At 39.4% G+C, this 14,064-nt stretch overlaps 1 protein-coding gene across 1 annotated transcript; it reads right to left on the bottom strand.

Annotated features, from left to right (window-relative positions):
- Nucleotides 1–11,753: 11,753 nt before the first annotated feature.
- On the bottom strand, nt 11,754–14,064 carry LOC121186355 (protein rapunzel-like). Its single transcript, XM_041045046.1, has 3 exons — nt 14,013–14,064; nt 12,625–13,121; nt 11,754–12,444 (listed from the first exon to the last, which is right to left on the bottom strand). The coding sequence occupies exons 2-3, from the start codon at nt 13,116–13,118 to the stop codon at nt 11,754–11,756; spliced, it is 1,185 nt and encodes a 394-aa protein (XP_040900980.1). The 5' UTR covers nt 13,119–13,121; nt 14,013–14,064.

Here is a 14,064-nt window from a genome sequence, read left to right as displayed (position 1 = left end):
TAGCCTTCACATGGACTCAACAGTATGTGGCGTGATGGGTGGTAAAGGCTGATGCTGGTATACACACTGTAGAGACCTGAGCTGGAAGGCCCCACATGCTCTCTGTGGGTGTTGTGCCTCATGTTTGTTTTCCAGACAAATAACTGAATTTCTTTTATCTTTCCCAAGAAAATGATCAGTAAAACACACAGACATACAGTGTCCCAACATTTGGAGCCCGTAACTAAACAAACAACATGGCCTATTAAACAAGTTTTGGCTGCAGCATCAGTGGAAAGTGTTGGCTTTGTTCTGCCTTTGTTGTTTGTGGTTTCAAGCTCACCAGGTGGAAACATGGGTGAAATATTTGAGATAATGATAACCAGCTGAGGGGAGAGGGGCAGAAGGCTTTGTGTGCAACTAGGTGTAGTTTTGTTTGGTTTTACTCAGCATGTAGGACGGGCTGATTAAAGGGAATCTCTTTCATGATTTTGTACAATAAGGCGTCTCTAGAATTCATTAGTATGTAGCTAACACTAATATTTCCACTATCAGGACCTTTGATTCTGAGAATATAGCGAGAAGTATAAAAACATGCACCCATTGTACGATGATCAGAGGTTCTTAATGTAAGGTAACTTTCATTCTTTGCTGTTGATCAATATTTGCATTAACAAAACAGGAAGGTGAAAGTCACTGGATTGGTTTACCCATTTTTGTAGCTGCATTGTGAATGTATATCTGTATTCTATTCATTGCAAATGATGAACCAAAGCTTTTTAATTACTTGTTTCATGCATTTATTTAAGTTTATGCAAAGCTCAGAACTGTTTTCTCTCATGACGGTAACAGAGGTTGTGCTGTTTTTGTTATTTGTGTCTGGGAGCTGAAATGATAAATGACTTCCTTGTTCACGGAGGCTATTGACCACCTTTTATCTTTTTGACCTTGGCCAATGGCTGGCGTTTCCTCCTCACCACAAGATGTCTCCTCAGCTCACAAAAAAACCCTAGTGTCTCAGCCCATGGCAGAAGATACACCTTTTCTGGAAAGGGATGATGTTTGAGAACATGACCGGGAGCACTAAACAGAGATGAAGACACCCGAGACAGAATTTAACAGAGGAAAATAAAGATGCTAAGCCTGAAATACGAGGATTAATTTTGGCAGAGATTTAAACAGAGTCATGCAAAATGTTGATGAATCTGCTTAGACAGGTTTCAGTACCAATTCACTGTACTTATTGTTGCACAAACTGTACAACCTAAATGGTTTTGTTTACTGTTTTGCTCATGAGTAATACATGCTTACAGACAGTTCCTTTCATGTTCTATAAATCCACGCCGCACCATTGCATAAGTATGTCAAATGATTGCTTCACAAATAGAAAGTTGTTAGTGGGAAAGGTGGGATTTAGTACCAGTCATGCTGGATTTGTCTGTCTTCCATGGGAAAATAAATGTGGGCAGGTCCTTTGAATACACCTGGACTGTAAAAATTAAACCGTTTTACTGGTGTAATGGGAGGATGATTGTGGGATATTGCCAGAGGCCTCAAACAGGAGACAGAAAGTTGGTCTGTGTCCAGATTATCACAAAATATATTAAAATAACATAGTATCAGTTTCAGAGGAACTGAAAAAATGTGAACATCACATGAAGAATGAACTGTGTTGTATCCTGCTTACACTTGGCAATAGGATGTGACTTATATCTTGATAAGGAAAAACCTGCAGAACTGGATCAAAGAGACCACGTTTGGAAGTGATCCCGCTCACGTTGTGATCAGATTTCAGCCAGGTGCAATCACATCCTAAAGAAAAAAAGTCTTTTTTTTTTAATTTTTAAATTTCTGTCACTGCTAAGCCTTTGTTTTGCTGATTTCTGAAAGGGGCCTGGACATCTTCAGGTTGCAAATCAGTTCAGGTTTACCACACGGTCAGGGTGCAACATGCTGAACATCTGGATGGTCAGTGTTCCTAGACTTCACCTTGTGCTGGTTGAGCAGATTCTCTTTTGAATAGTTTTTATTAGCTGTGCTGTGACTTCACTTGTTCTATAATCAGAGTCACTGTCTGTCCGTCTGTCAGCAGCTCTTGCAAGCACTTGTTTAAAAAGACTTCAAAGCACCTGTACTGCAGTACTGAACATGATTTTAATCATTGTTTTCACAAGAATCAATTTTGGTTGATATCTAGCTCACACTCCAGCATGGTTTAAATGCACTTATTGTAAGTTGGACAAAAACATCTGAAAAACTAATTTCATGTAATGTAATGACAAGTCTGCCAACCCTGTCAGACTATTTTGCATATTGAGGTCTGATCACAATGGAGCGACAAGAGCACTGTAAAAAAAAACAGCTGTAAAAGACCCATAATTATACAAATAACGTATCCAGATACAGATCAGGTTAATACATGGCCAAGAGTATACAGCCATGTGAAGCTGTGCAAAAGTGAAATGCTAATGTCAGCATGCTAACATCACCACGGGAACTTGAATGTCTGTACAAAATGTCACACCAATCCATCCTATAGGTGTTGAAATATATATGGTGGACAATCATTGTCATCCCCAGATCCACTCATCTAAAATACACTAATTACACACATGTGCTCTTCACATAGAGACAGGAGTTTCAGCACTATCAGTTCTGCTTTGTCTCTAAATTTGTCCTTCAGGAATTTTCAATGATGAAATAACACAACCCAGAAAGTCAGCATATACATTTTCATAGGAATGCCTCTGGTTCTGGTTTGAAGGTGGTGTTTCCATTATGAGTAACACTGGGCTTCCCCCTCCCCTCTCCAGATGTTTCCAGGTCATAGAGAACGGGGCAGTCGGTGACAGACTAAAGCACCTCTCTAAAGAAGTCAAGAGACAGGGACATAAGGGAAGAGTTTCCTCAGTTAGTTTCAATGGCAGTTTTATGGAAAACAAAAGTGACAGAGCTATTATCAGTTCTTCTTTGCCGGTTGACAGTCCGCCTCGATACAAGCCCATCTGTCACTTACAAAGATCAATACAAACTCGAGTTAGATCTGAGGAAATAGATAAAGGTTCAGAGGCTGGGAGAATGCAGCTTATTGATTGCAGGCAAATTCACCCGAGGCCATCTTTGCCCTTACACAAGTGAGTCAAACCACCTTCAACCTCCATTTAAATTGGAAATCCAATTACTCCTTCTGGCAGGCATTTTGTTTAATCATATTGTTGTACTCCTGATTTACCAAAAGCCTCCAAGTAAGTCTTGTATCTTCTAATTTAATCTCAGACTGCACATCGATATTACAAAAATGAAACTAATTATATAAAAAATGTAATGAAAGATTATTTCTTCTTCTTGAATCTTGGATCTTCTAGATCACCTTATTTCCACAGTAATATTAGTTGGTTTACAGTTTGTGTTACATGCTCCCATTTTGTCTTTCATGTACAGGAAGCCAGCTAGCTATTCTCAGAGATAAGGCATATCACAGCACTAAACTCAGAAATGGTGTGCAGTAACGATAAGTACTCACAAGAATATACATTCATGAATCTCTGGGAAAAAATATATATATATTTTAGCATGTGGAGATTACTGGGACCAATAGAGAAACCAATTCAGGGGATACATCATGTTTTAAAAGCAGATCAATATTGCAGTTACAACTGTAATTCACTAATGGTTTTGTGGACAGACAAAACAGCCTGGGGGACTATTTATACTCTCGCCGGGGGGGAAACTCCCAGAGCCTCACCAAATGTTGAGGTTACACATCGTCATCCCCCCGGCCTACTCCTGAAATTATAGCGTTGCTTCCTCACAAAACCGCACTGTGTTAGTTACAGAGTGGACTCCTACACAAAAACTCACAAAAAAAAAAAAAAACTCATACAGGAGTTGCTCCTTCAAAACTAAATTCTGGCTTAAACTAGTCTCCCTTCTGTCTCACATCCAAGCCATATCTCAGTCCTGACTCTGAATATAAACATACTGTATTTCATCACAAGCAGTCTTCCAATGAGGCCAAGACGTTTAACTGTCTTCAGTAAACGCAGTGATATGTTACAACATAACATGGGAAACAAGCTAAACATAATTTCTTTCATCAGTGTCAAAGAACTTTACACCTTTTTGTTGCAGTCAAGCCACTACTCTGAGCACGAGATTACCCTTTGACCTGAAGATCACTCTTTTCACCCTGATTACATTAAAATTTCTCTTCATCGATGAATCCACTGTTGAACATCTGTTGCTAAAACCATTAAACTAACAGTAGCTCTGTTTGATCTGCTGCTGAAGGTCAAATGTAAATGACCAATGTAACTGCGCAATTGTAATTTCTTGATAACAAGGCTGCACTTTAATCAGGACCAATCAGCTCCAGCATCAACCTTTGTCTTTGCTAGACAAAGACAAACACTTTGCTGAAATTGGCTGAGAATTGAGGCACCGGGGGAGAAGTCCATGCTGATACTTTGCCCGCTCCTGCATCTGATCCTCTGTGTTTGTTGATGTGAGCGATTAACCCACTGAAAGAAATGACTCTCTGTGACGTGGCATTTCCTGATTCTCCTCCTTTTCATTTCCTCTTTCTCATGCTTTTACTCATTCCCTTGTGGCCATTATCCGCAAGGGAATGAGTTATGTTCATGTTGCACAACCAAACTCACCTAACTCAATGGTGGCTGTTACTTGTGAAGCCATAGAAAGTGTATTTTTTCACTTAATGGTTGTACACATTTCTAAAAAAGCATTCCTCTAATAATTTTCAAGATTGAAACCAGCAGCATAAAATAACAAAAACAATGCTCCGATTAACTGACAGTCTGGCAACTTTTGTTTATTATTTCCTGATTACTACAATATGTGCTACATGTTTTTCTTTCTCTTCCTGAACATAGAGGAGTTGTTAGGCTTTTAGGTTACCTTAAAGATAGCATGTCTGGATGAGAGAAGACAGAGAGAAAGATAAAAGAGAGATGCAGACAAGTGAGAAAAGACAAATGGGCTTGCTGCAGAAATGCAGAGTGTGAAGTATGTAAAGGTCAGGGAAAACAAGAACAAAGAGTAATATTCTGAGATTCTTTGTGTGTGTCTGGTGGTGGTGGGAGTTTTGGGTAAAAGTACATGGTACCTTGAAGAGGATATAGGCAGACAGTGAGGGACAAAAAGGAAGTGTTGGAAAACATGACGGAAACTTTGAGGCACTGCAGATGGCCGAGACATGTGTTTACCACCCAGTGGATTTCCACTTAAAAGCTTCACTGACAGATAGATCCCCCAGACACCCCCAGACATTCCAGTTGCATTCAGGGTCCTTTAAAGATACATACAGCGGGTAAAACGGACATTTAAGCAGATCTACATCTCCACAGTCCATCTCCAGGACTACTCATGATTGCTTCAGGCAAATAATGATGATTTTAATATGAGTTTTTAGTTAGAACATGCAGAAATACACAGAAATCGGCTTTAACATTCCCACTAGGAAGAGAAAACATATGTATCCATTCCACTCATAGTAGTAAAACAACAGCAAGCATGTTGTGCAAATCAGTACTTTTTTTGGCAATCAGATGATAAGTGACCATGTGCAAAACAGATGATGTAGTGGATGAGTTGTTTCAGAATGGGTAGGAGGCAGATTTAAAAGAAAACATGACTGAACATTTATCAATTGCACAATCTGAACCTGGCATATGAAAGTCCAGGCTCTAAAGGATACTAAATGCCCAAACAGAAATTTAAACTAAAACAAGACTATGACTAAATGTTACATAAACAGTAAGAGCCAGTAAGGATATTATTTAAGATCTAACTAAATATTGAAATTAAAATATCAAAAACATCCAATAATATGCAAAAACTACGAAGCCCACTTTTAAACTCCTTCCTTTTAAACTCTTTCTGGAAAGCATTAATTATTTAATATATAAAAAAGAGAGCTTTGAAGTTTTGGCACTTCCCTAACAGTGCTTGATATTTATTAAAGTCTGAACACTTTTCTGGTTTCCACTACTTGTATTTTGTGACTGTGTTGTACGTTTTAGTCTTCATCTAACATGTTGTTGTACGCTTTTAATTTGAAATGTCAGTGCTTGGGGGTGTAGCATCCTTTAGAGGCTGGCCTTTGATGTGTCAAGTTCTCATTGGATAATTGGCAAAGAAGCAGCCATCTTGTTTTGTATATAAAGGCTGTTTTTTTTTTTTTTGTTTTTCTTTTTCTCAATCACAGACTGAAGGGCAGACTTTGCCATGTTTAGGTCTTTTGTTACTAAAGCACTCTCAAAGTCTGACCATGTGGTGACAACACTGAAAGACCCCATCTGAACAGCTAATTACAATTCTAAAGGTAAAACCCAGTTATCTCCACACTAAGCAGCTGGCATGAACTCTTCCTGTCCTGTTTTTGACTGAAAACTAATTGTTTCAAAACTGATAGGTCACATCTGACAATGTTAGCATGTAAGCTAACCATAGTAAGGGTTAGCTTATTATGGTAAGCTAACCCTTACTATGGTTATGGTTAGCTAACCCTGCTAGTTGTTCAGGATCTATGACTGAACTGCAGAAACACTAATGGTGACTAGTAGTTGTATATTAACTGAATTGGCAGAAGCAGTGTCTCCACATGATATTTTGTTCCCAAGACGTATTAATTAATGACACATACATGGGACTTTTTTAAGCCACAGGTTTGTTATCAGACATGCCAAATTCTTTTTGTCAGGCTAGAGTGTACTGTAGCTCAAAATGTTATAACTGTTGGACCTAACACTGTATGCAACATCCATTACAATATGGAGCGAATGTTTTCAAAAACACTCATAAAGATTAAACCTTTTTTGTTGTTGTTTTTTTGACTTTTTAGAATAAAGCAGTGGGGCCTCTTGCCCTGTTTCAGATATCTAGAAAATGTTAGCAGTTCCACCAAAGAGAGATTCTTCCACTTAACTTCTCAGGTGGTTTAATCTAAATCATTTTTTAAAAACTTTTCATACACGCACACACAAAACCGAAAATTAGAGAAAAGATAAAATATGAATACAAATTTGTGTATTAGAGCTTTGTTTTTACTCTTTTCCTCTCCCATTAATGCTCTCAGGACCCCTCAGATTTATCTTGTGACTCTTTGGAGCGGCCAGACCCCTAGAGTGAGAACCACTGGACTAAACTCCACATTAAGTCGGCCTTTATCAGGTGCAGTATGTTTTGTTGTTGTATTTAGTCGACTCTTGAATACATTTGTACCATAAAAAAAGAATAAAACTACAAAACTATATGTGCTGTGTGTCTAAAACTTTAACAGTAGAAATCTCCAACTATAGGCAGGACCTTAAAAAAAACGTCAGTCCTTAGTTCTGGGCTCGGACCTGCAGCCAGTGTGTCACTGAACAAATGTTTTAATGCTTTTTATTGGATTAGTCCACTCAAAGAGCAGCAGGCTGGTCGATGGTTCACTCGGACTGATGGGTAATAGCATTATCCTGCGTGGGCCGGGATTGGCAGACACCAGCGGACAGAGCTATCCTACCATTGATCGACTCTCCCCTCCAGGGCTTCTCTGATGCTAGCCTCCATCCAGTCTTTCATTTGTTTATGAAATATTGATATTGGCTGCTATCTCCTCTTGGAGACGAGGAGTTTCAGCTTGATGGAAAGGAGAGCGTTTAGGGATGCTGGAAAAAGAGATTTTGTGAGCTGAAAGTTGTATTTTCTTGGGGAATATAATCCATTTAATATTTCCAGAATTACATCATGCCAGCTTTTGTTTATTGCACCATATTTCGTCTTTTGAAACTCGCGTTACTGAATTAAGCCACAACCAAAAGTCAAGGAAAAGGGCAACATACACTGTACCTGCTTCCTGACTGATTTTCTAATAAATGGAAAAAAACAGGATCTGGGAGGATCAAAAATCTCATGTGACACTCACATACTGCCACCACTTGCATTTTCAATGTGTAGTGAAGTGTGTATAAGTTCCCAAGTGTGAGGGAATCTTACTATGAACAAAGGGCCAAAAACATAACCAGTCAAAAAAAAAGAAAAGGAAGAAAAAAACAACATAGATTTACATTTTTTAATCCCTCATCTTGGCAACAAATGCTCCAAGATGCAAGTATAAATAACTGTCAAGAAAGCCCACAGACTGACCAGTAGATCTGTATGTTGATAGCGCCCTCTGTCTGTAAACCACCTGTGGCACCATTTCCTCACCAGATTTCACTCTTCCATTAAGAAAACCTTACTTTAACCTTCCCTCAACCGCAAAACAAGCTAAGTCTAGCTCCTGTGGCATGAGATGGATGCAGTAGATCTTGTCAGTAAACAGATGCTTTAGTCTTCCCATAATGACAGTCAGGATTGACAGGCTACCGCAGCCAGAGCCTTTTATGCAGGGGAAGAGCCTCCCGGATCAATAGTTGTTACCTAGGCAAAGCCCACACAACCACTAATGAATCCACTGGCTTACAGTACAGGCTGCCACTACTCTCCATGTCTGCACAGGAGCAAAACAGAGAAAGCACCCAGTGCTCCTAGTAAAACAATGCAAAAAAGAACATCCAAATACATCCAACGCACTGGCTTTGACGAGAGAGTGTAATTTAAATTAACCCTAAACTAGAAAACTATTATAAAATGCGAACAGGCCTGTTGTCCAACATCTGGAGCAGGTGTCACAACGTGTGAATTTCCGGTTTTGTTTGTCGAAGTGTGTTGCGACATTTCAGTGCTCTGTTTTCTGGGACTGGTTCTGTGGTGTGTTTTTTCAGACTGAGCTGTTGTCTGGCACACCTGTCTGTCTGTCTGCTCCGTATTTTCTGTTTTTTCAGCATAGGATTAAAGTACTGATATATCAAAGGATGTTAGTCACCTGTCTGAGGTTTCTCATTATAAAAAGGCTTTGTGCCAACAAGGTAACAGGTGCAGTGTCGTGTTTTACAGTGCAGGTCATACGCATTTGGGCAGTGACACATTGTTTTGGTTTTGTTCTCCAGTGTATTTGTTTTGGAATGAAACTTCACCAGTTAAAGGAATAGTTTTATATTTGGGGAAGTCTGCTGTTTGTTTTCTTGTCTAGAGTTAGACTGATACCACTCTCATGACTGTACAGTAATTAAGAAGCTATAGCTAGCAGCCAGATAGCTAAGCGCAAAGATACAAACAAAGATGTTGTTTTATTCCTCTCCCTTTTTCCTGTATTCTCTTATATTTTCTGCTAATGTTTTTCTTTTTCTTAAATAATAAATTTATCATATTTGAAGCATCGATATGAGGTCGATATCATTCTCATCTCACTCAAAAAGACCAAAACCATTTCTTTAAAGCTAAAGGACAACAAATGTGTAACAGCCCTCATTACTAAAATGTAATCATGTGATCACTAAAAATTGGATCAAACTCATGAATTACGTCTATTACTTATGTTGCATTAAAAATGTGGATATTCATAGAAATCAGATGAATTATTAAAATGAATCATTTTGGCTTAAAATGAATCATATGCACACATTTGATCTTTGACATCCTTTTCATAGACAGTGCCCCTGAACCTAACAACAACCTCATATCTTTAGCAGCAGCTATTTCCACTGCACACAAAGAAACCTCATGGTGATTCAACACAGTCCACTTCCTCCTGCACTGTGATGTATGCTGCAGATAACACTTGATGGATTTTGACAGGCCTGATTTATGACAGAGCAGCTAAAGACCCTCCAGATCCACTGAGATGTGAAATGATGGCCGTCTCCACCCGATCTGCACCTTACACCAGGCATTATGACTGATACCATCCTGCTAAGCCAAGCACTTTGCGGCTCGTCTGCAGGATATTAGCTCAGCCAAAGGTTATTCATAGACTATCAAACTAGAGCTGCGGTCAGGAAATGCTGACTTATGTGTAAATATCAATTAAATTAGTTGGAGTCCCTGTTGCTGAGGGTGCACTGCTTCGTTTTAATGGCCACAGACACTAACAGTGCCGCGTAAATCACATTTGTACAAGAAAAGAGAGGCAGATATTAGATTATAGTTGTTTACACATCCATTAACTATTGTATTTGGTCATTAACTGTCACAAAGCATAAAAACAATGCTGACCATTGCTCATGCACTGATTTTTATTGAGATTTGGTATGAACATAGAAGCTAATATGAGATAAATAATGGTACATGACATTTTGATATATATAAATGTCTCTACTCCGTATCACCAATTGGCATAACAGAGGAGATTTAATCCTCCGCAGTTCATAGAAATGATGTTTCTTTTGATAAATGGCCAGGGAGAGAAGTGATTTTAAATTTCTGATACAAATCACAGTGTTTTGTTTGAAGTATGAAAATAGAGAGATAAATAAACAAATAAATAAGTGTGAGTGTTTAGTGTGAGCGTGGACATAATAACAAGTAAAATTCCACCCAAACACATAAGCAGAAAATCACTCATAAATCATTAAAAAAAACATCACATTTTGCTGGAAGACAAAAACACAGCAATTTTCATTTATCACCAAAAGATAAAATATTACTACTGATAAGATGCACAGACAAAATCACTTCTCATCCAGGCTGAAACAGTTAACACAAACCAGTACGTAATTATAGGCACAGCGCTGATATCGCTGGGGTGCAGTACTTTTGGTTCAGCATCAGGAGGTTTGAATGTGTTTGAAACACAAGGCACATTGTCACGTCTCCAGTGCCAAACTCCGAGCCTCTTGTTTTTCATGCCTGCAAATGTAACCTCTGCGCGCTCCCTGTCAGAGTTATGTAGGCCAGCCCGCTGAGCAGAGACAAAATGGGAGCACAGCTCTGTAGATGCAGCCTCAGCAAAACCATGTCTTTAGAGCTGTGGGTGCAGAAGCTATTTCTCACAGGGGACTGGATTATTACAGTACAGTAAAGGCCTAGACACTTCCCATTCTTATATACAGTACAGTGTTAGTATAAAAGAAAACTCTTGTGGTTATAAACAAACTGGTTAGTAACTCATAAATTACAAATACAGATATATGGTGACATAATATGCAAGCAGTTAATATTTAAACAGCTGCAACATAAATAAATAAATTTACATCAAATATCTATGATTCAAATACCATTTTTTTATCAAGACTTTAAAGCTGAAAGCTAATAAAAGTGCATTTGTTATTGAAATTCTTTTAATAAAAGATCTGAAATTCTACGTTTCTGAGAGGGATACACCCTGATAGTGATCGATCGATGGGAGTCATTCTTCTGACTCTGTGTGAAGTGAAATGAGGATTGAACTATACACAGTGGTGGGTTGTAACTAAAACAATAATCAAATTTAAGCCCAAATTTAAGGTATTTGTTCTTTACTATTTCCATTTTATGCTACTTAATGCTTTCCACTGCATTTATCTGACAGTTACAGTTAATATTTCGTCTTCAGATTAAGATTAAAAAATAAAAGAACATCTGATAAGCTTTTAAAATAAATGTACTGTTCAAGATTTAACCCGTGCAGCCCCCCAACCCCCCACTGAAGAAATGGTTTTAATATTGACTGGTTATCTCGGACCAATACCCAGTTTACTTAATAAGGTCAGGATCTGACGCTGATACCAATTCACTGTATCAGATCGGTGCATCCCTAGCTTACGAGATTTAGTATTTTAAATTTTTTATGATAAACTTAAATACAGATTCTAATCTCATTCTTCCAGATGGAGGAGCAGCATAAATCTATAATATCTAAATCTGAATTCACCCCTCTGCTGTAAAATGCTAAAATATGAAACATAACAGCTTTACTCAGAGTGCACACACACTGCCACATTCTTGTGTCTCTCCCAGTAGTGACATTCTTCTGGAAAGCTCCATGCAGCTGCAGACTCCTTGTGGCGACTGACGGCGTGAACAACAAACCCGCACAGCTGCTTCTCCAACACCTCTACCACTGCCGGGGCATTTCCCTTCTTCCCCTGACCATCCATCACCTGTCGGATGCAGTCGCGGGGCACCGGCTGGGGTTTGGTGCTGTACGACACCACCAGGTTTATGTTGTTCACTTGGAGCACCTCGAACCAGTTCTGCCCCGCCACGTGATGAAAGTGCTCCCCTGCTCGCCAGTTCCGGTAGGTGCTGCCTGAATGGTTGATTAGCCTCACTGACCAGCTGACCCAATCATACTTTTTCACTAAGAACTCCAGAAGCTGCTGAGTCGTATCTTGCAGGGTGTCTTCTGATTTTTCTTGCAGGAGTCGCTGGGCGTCTAACTTTGCTTGCTCTGGGAAGGAAGCAATGCAGGACTCAATGGTTGCCTTCATCCTGGACTCTACTTCTTCAATTTTGCTGCTCCACTCTTGGACTTTGTCCTCTTCTTCCTCCTGGCCTCGTGTTAAGGCACAGTGGCCCAGCAGAGCAATCAGGCCCAAACACAAGAGTTCCTTCATCCGGACACAGAAATCTTCCAGGAGACGTCGGTTCCTCGCCACATACCTGCAAAACAGAGGAAGCATTTACTCCTGCATTTAAGGTATTTATCTGGTGTTTCTATTAAGAGAAATTTGAAATAGGTGCAACTGAATCCCTATTATTTAAGTTTGTACAGGTGTTAAAGTCATGCAAAAGAGTTGCAGTACATACTTAGTGTATATGTAGCAAAAAATAACAATTTACCTTTCTACCAGCTCTAAAACTGACTCTCCAAAGGTGTTAGTGCCCATCAGCGCATCATACAGCACAAATAGGTTCTTCTCTCCTCCAGTTTTAGCAAAGTGCTCCAGAAAAAGCCTGGTCTTCACCTCCCTGAACTGTTGTTTTGCCTCCAAGATGTCCATATATTTCCTAAACTGGTTCCTAATGTTCTCTTCCACGGAGAAGTACTGGGAGTCCAATCTCCCCTTCTTGATCTCGCAGTCAATGTCTTCCAGTTGTGTGGAGAGCACGTCCAGCTTGTTCTTCACCGTCAAGAATTGCTCTTTGACATAGAAGACCTCTTTGCTCTGGACGTTATCTAACGCCAGGCGGAGGACTGGAGCAGCGGCCTCGCAGAGGGGGAAGAGCTCACCTACAGTGCTGGCCAACACCTCGGCCCCCCTCTCAAACATTTCCATCACTGCCTCGATGGCCTTCTTCTTCTGGGCCACAACCCTCTCCAATGAACTGGACATGTTCTGAGACACAGAGGGACAAAATCTGTTTGGCAAGTTTGCTAATGTGTTTAGCAAATCTCCACAGTTAATTTACAGATTACAGAATTTATACTTTTAAAGACTTTTTAAAGCACCTTGGTTTCTTCTTCCTCAAAAAAGGACCATTGTCTCTAGGACAGTGCACTATTGTTAACATGTGAAGACACATCCAGATTCCCAGCAGGTTATAAACTACATTACTAAATGGTTTTTTTTTTACCTAAAATATATGACAGAGTTTAAATTGATAAATAATAAATAATTTGTCAGAATCAAATTTTAAGTATTCAGTCCTGCTGCAGAAAAACTCTACACAGCCAAAAGGAATCAGGTAATGATGTCATGTCAACAAAATGGGGGCCTGAGAAAATGACACAAATGCCCTTGGGTCTGCACATGACTCACTTCAGAGCAGAGCAAACCAAGGCCAAACCATGTTTTAAAATCCCCTTTCATCCTTGCAACCTGACATACATAAATTACCGTGTCTTCTCTGTTCAGACGTTTGTCTGTGGATGGACCCCAGATGCTGCGTCACCCAACTTCTCGACAAATTAAGGCTGACAGTAATTTTGTTTTGTTTATTCGTGTCTGGAGATGCCCTCTGATTTGATTTATTTATAGAGCAGAAGGAGAAAGAAGCAAAATCTAACCGTATGAAATACAGTCTATTGTCACCAAAAAAAAAAGAAAAAAGAAAAGAAATAAATGAAGACAAGATTTGTCATGTGTCCAAACTGCGCCGTGTTTAACTGTCATGCGCACCCAGAAGAAATGCGCAACGGTAGGCTTTTTACGCACAAATGAGAGCATCGGACACACCTTACATAAGAACATTCATCAGATTCCTATAATAACTGCGTTTTTCTGTACCTCAAATAAATGGCCCCGCTGGTCCTTCACGCCTGATGAGCTCCAACAGCTG

The sequence above is a fragment of the Toxotes jaculatrix genome, chromosome 8 (genome assembly GCF_017976425.1).
Source record: "Toxotes jaculatrix isolate fToxJac2 chromosome 8, fToxJac2.pri, whole genome shotgun sequence".
Classification (NCBI taxonomy): Eukaryota; Metazoa; Chordata; class Actinopteri; family Toxotidae; genus Toxotes; species Toxotes jaculatrix.
The sequence above is the reverse complement of the archived record's forward strand: the minus strand, read 5'-3'. Positions and strand labels throughout refer to the sequence as shown.

Coding starts and splice junctions, on each gene's coding strand:
- LOC121186355 (XM_041045046.1), bottom strand. CDS start 13,118: ATGTCCAGTTCATTGGAGAGGGTTGTGGCCCAGAAGAAGAAGGCCATC. Junction 12,445..12,624: donor GTTTTAGAGCTGGTAGAAAG/GTAAATTGTTAT, acceptor TCTGTTTTGCAG/GTATGTGGCGAGGAACCGAC.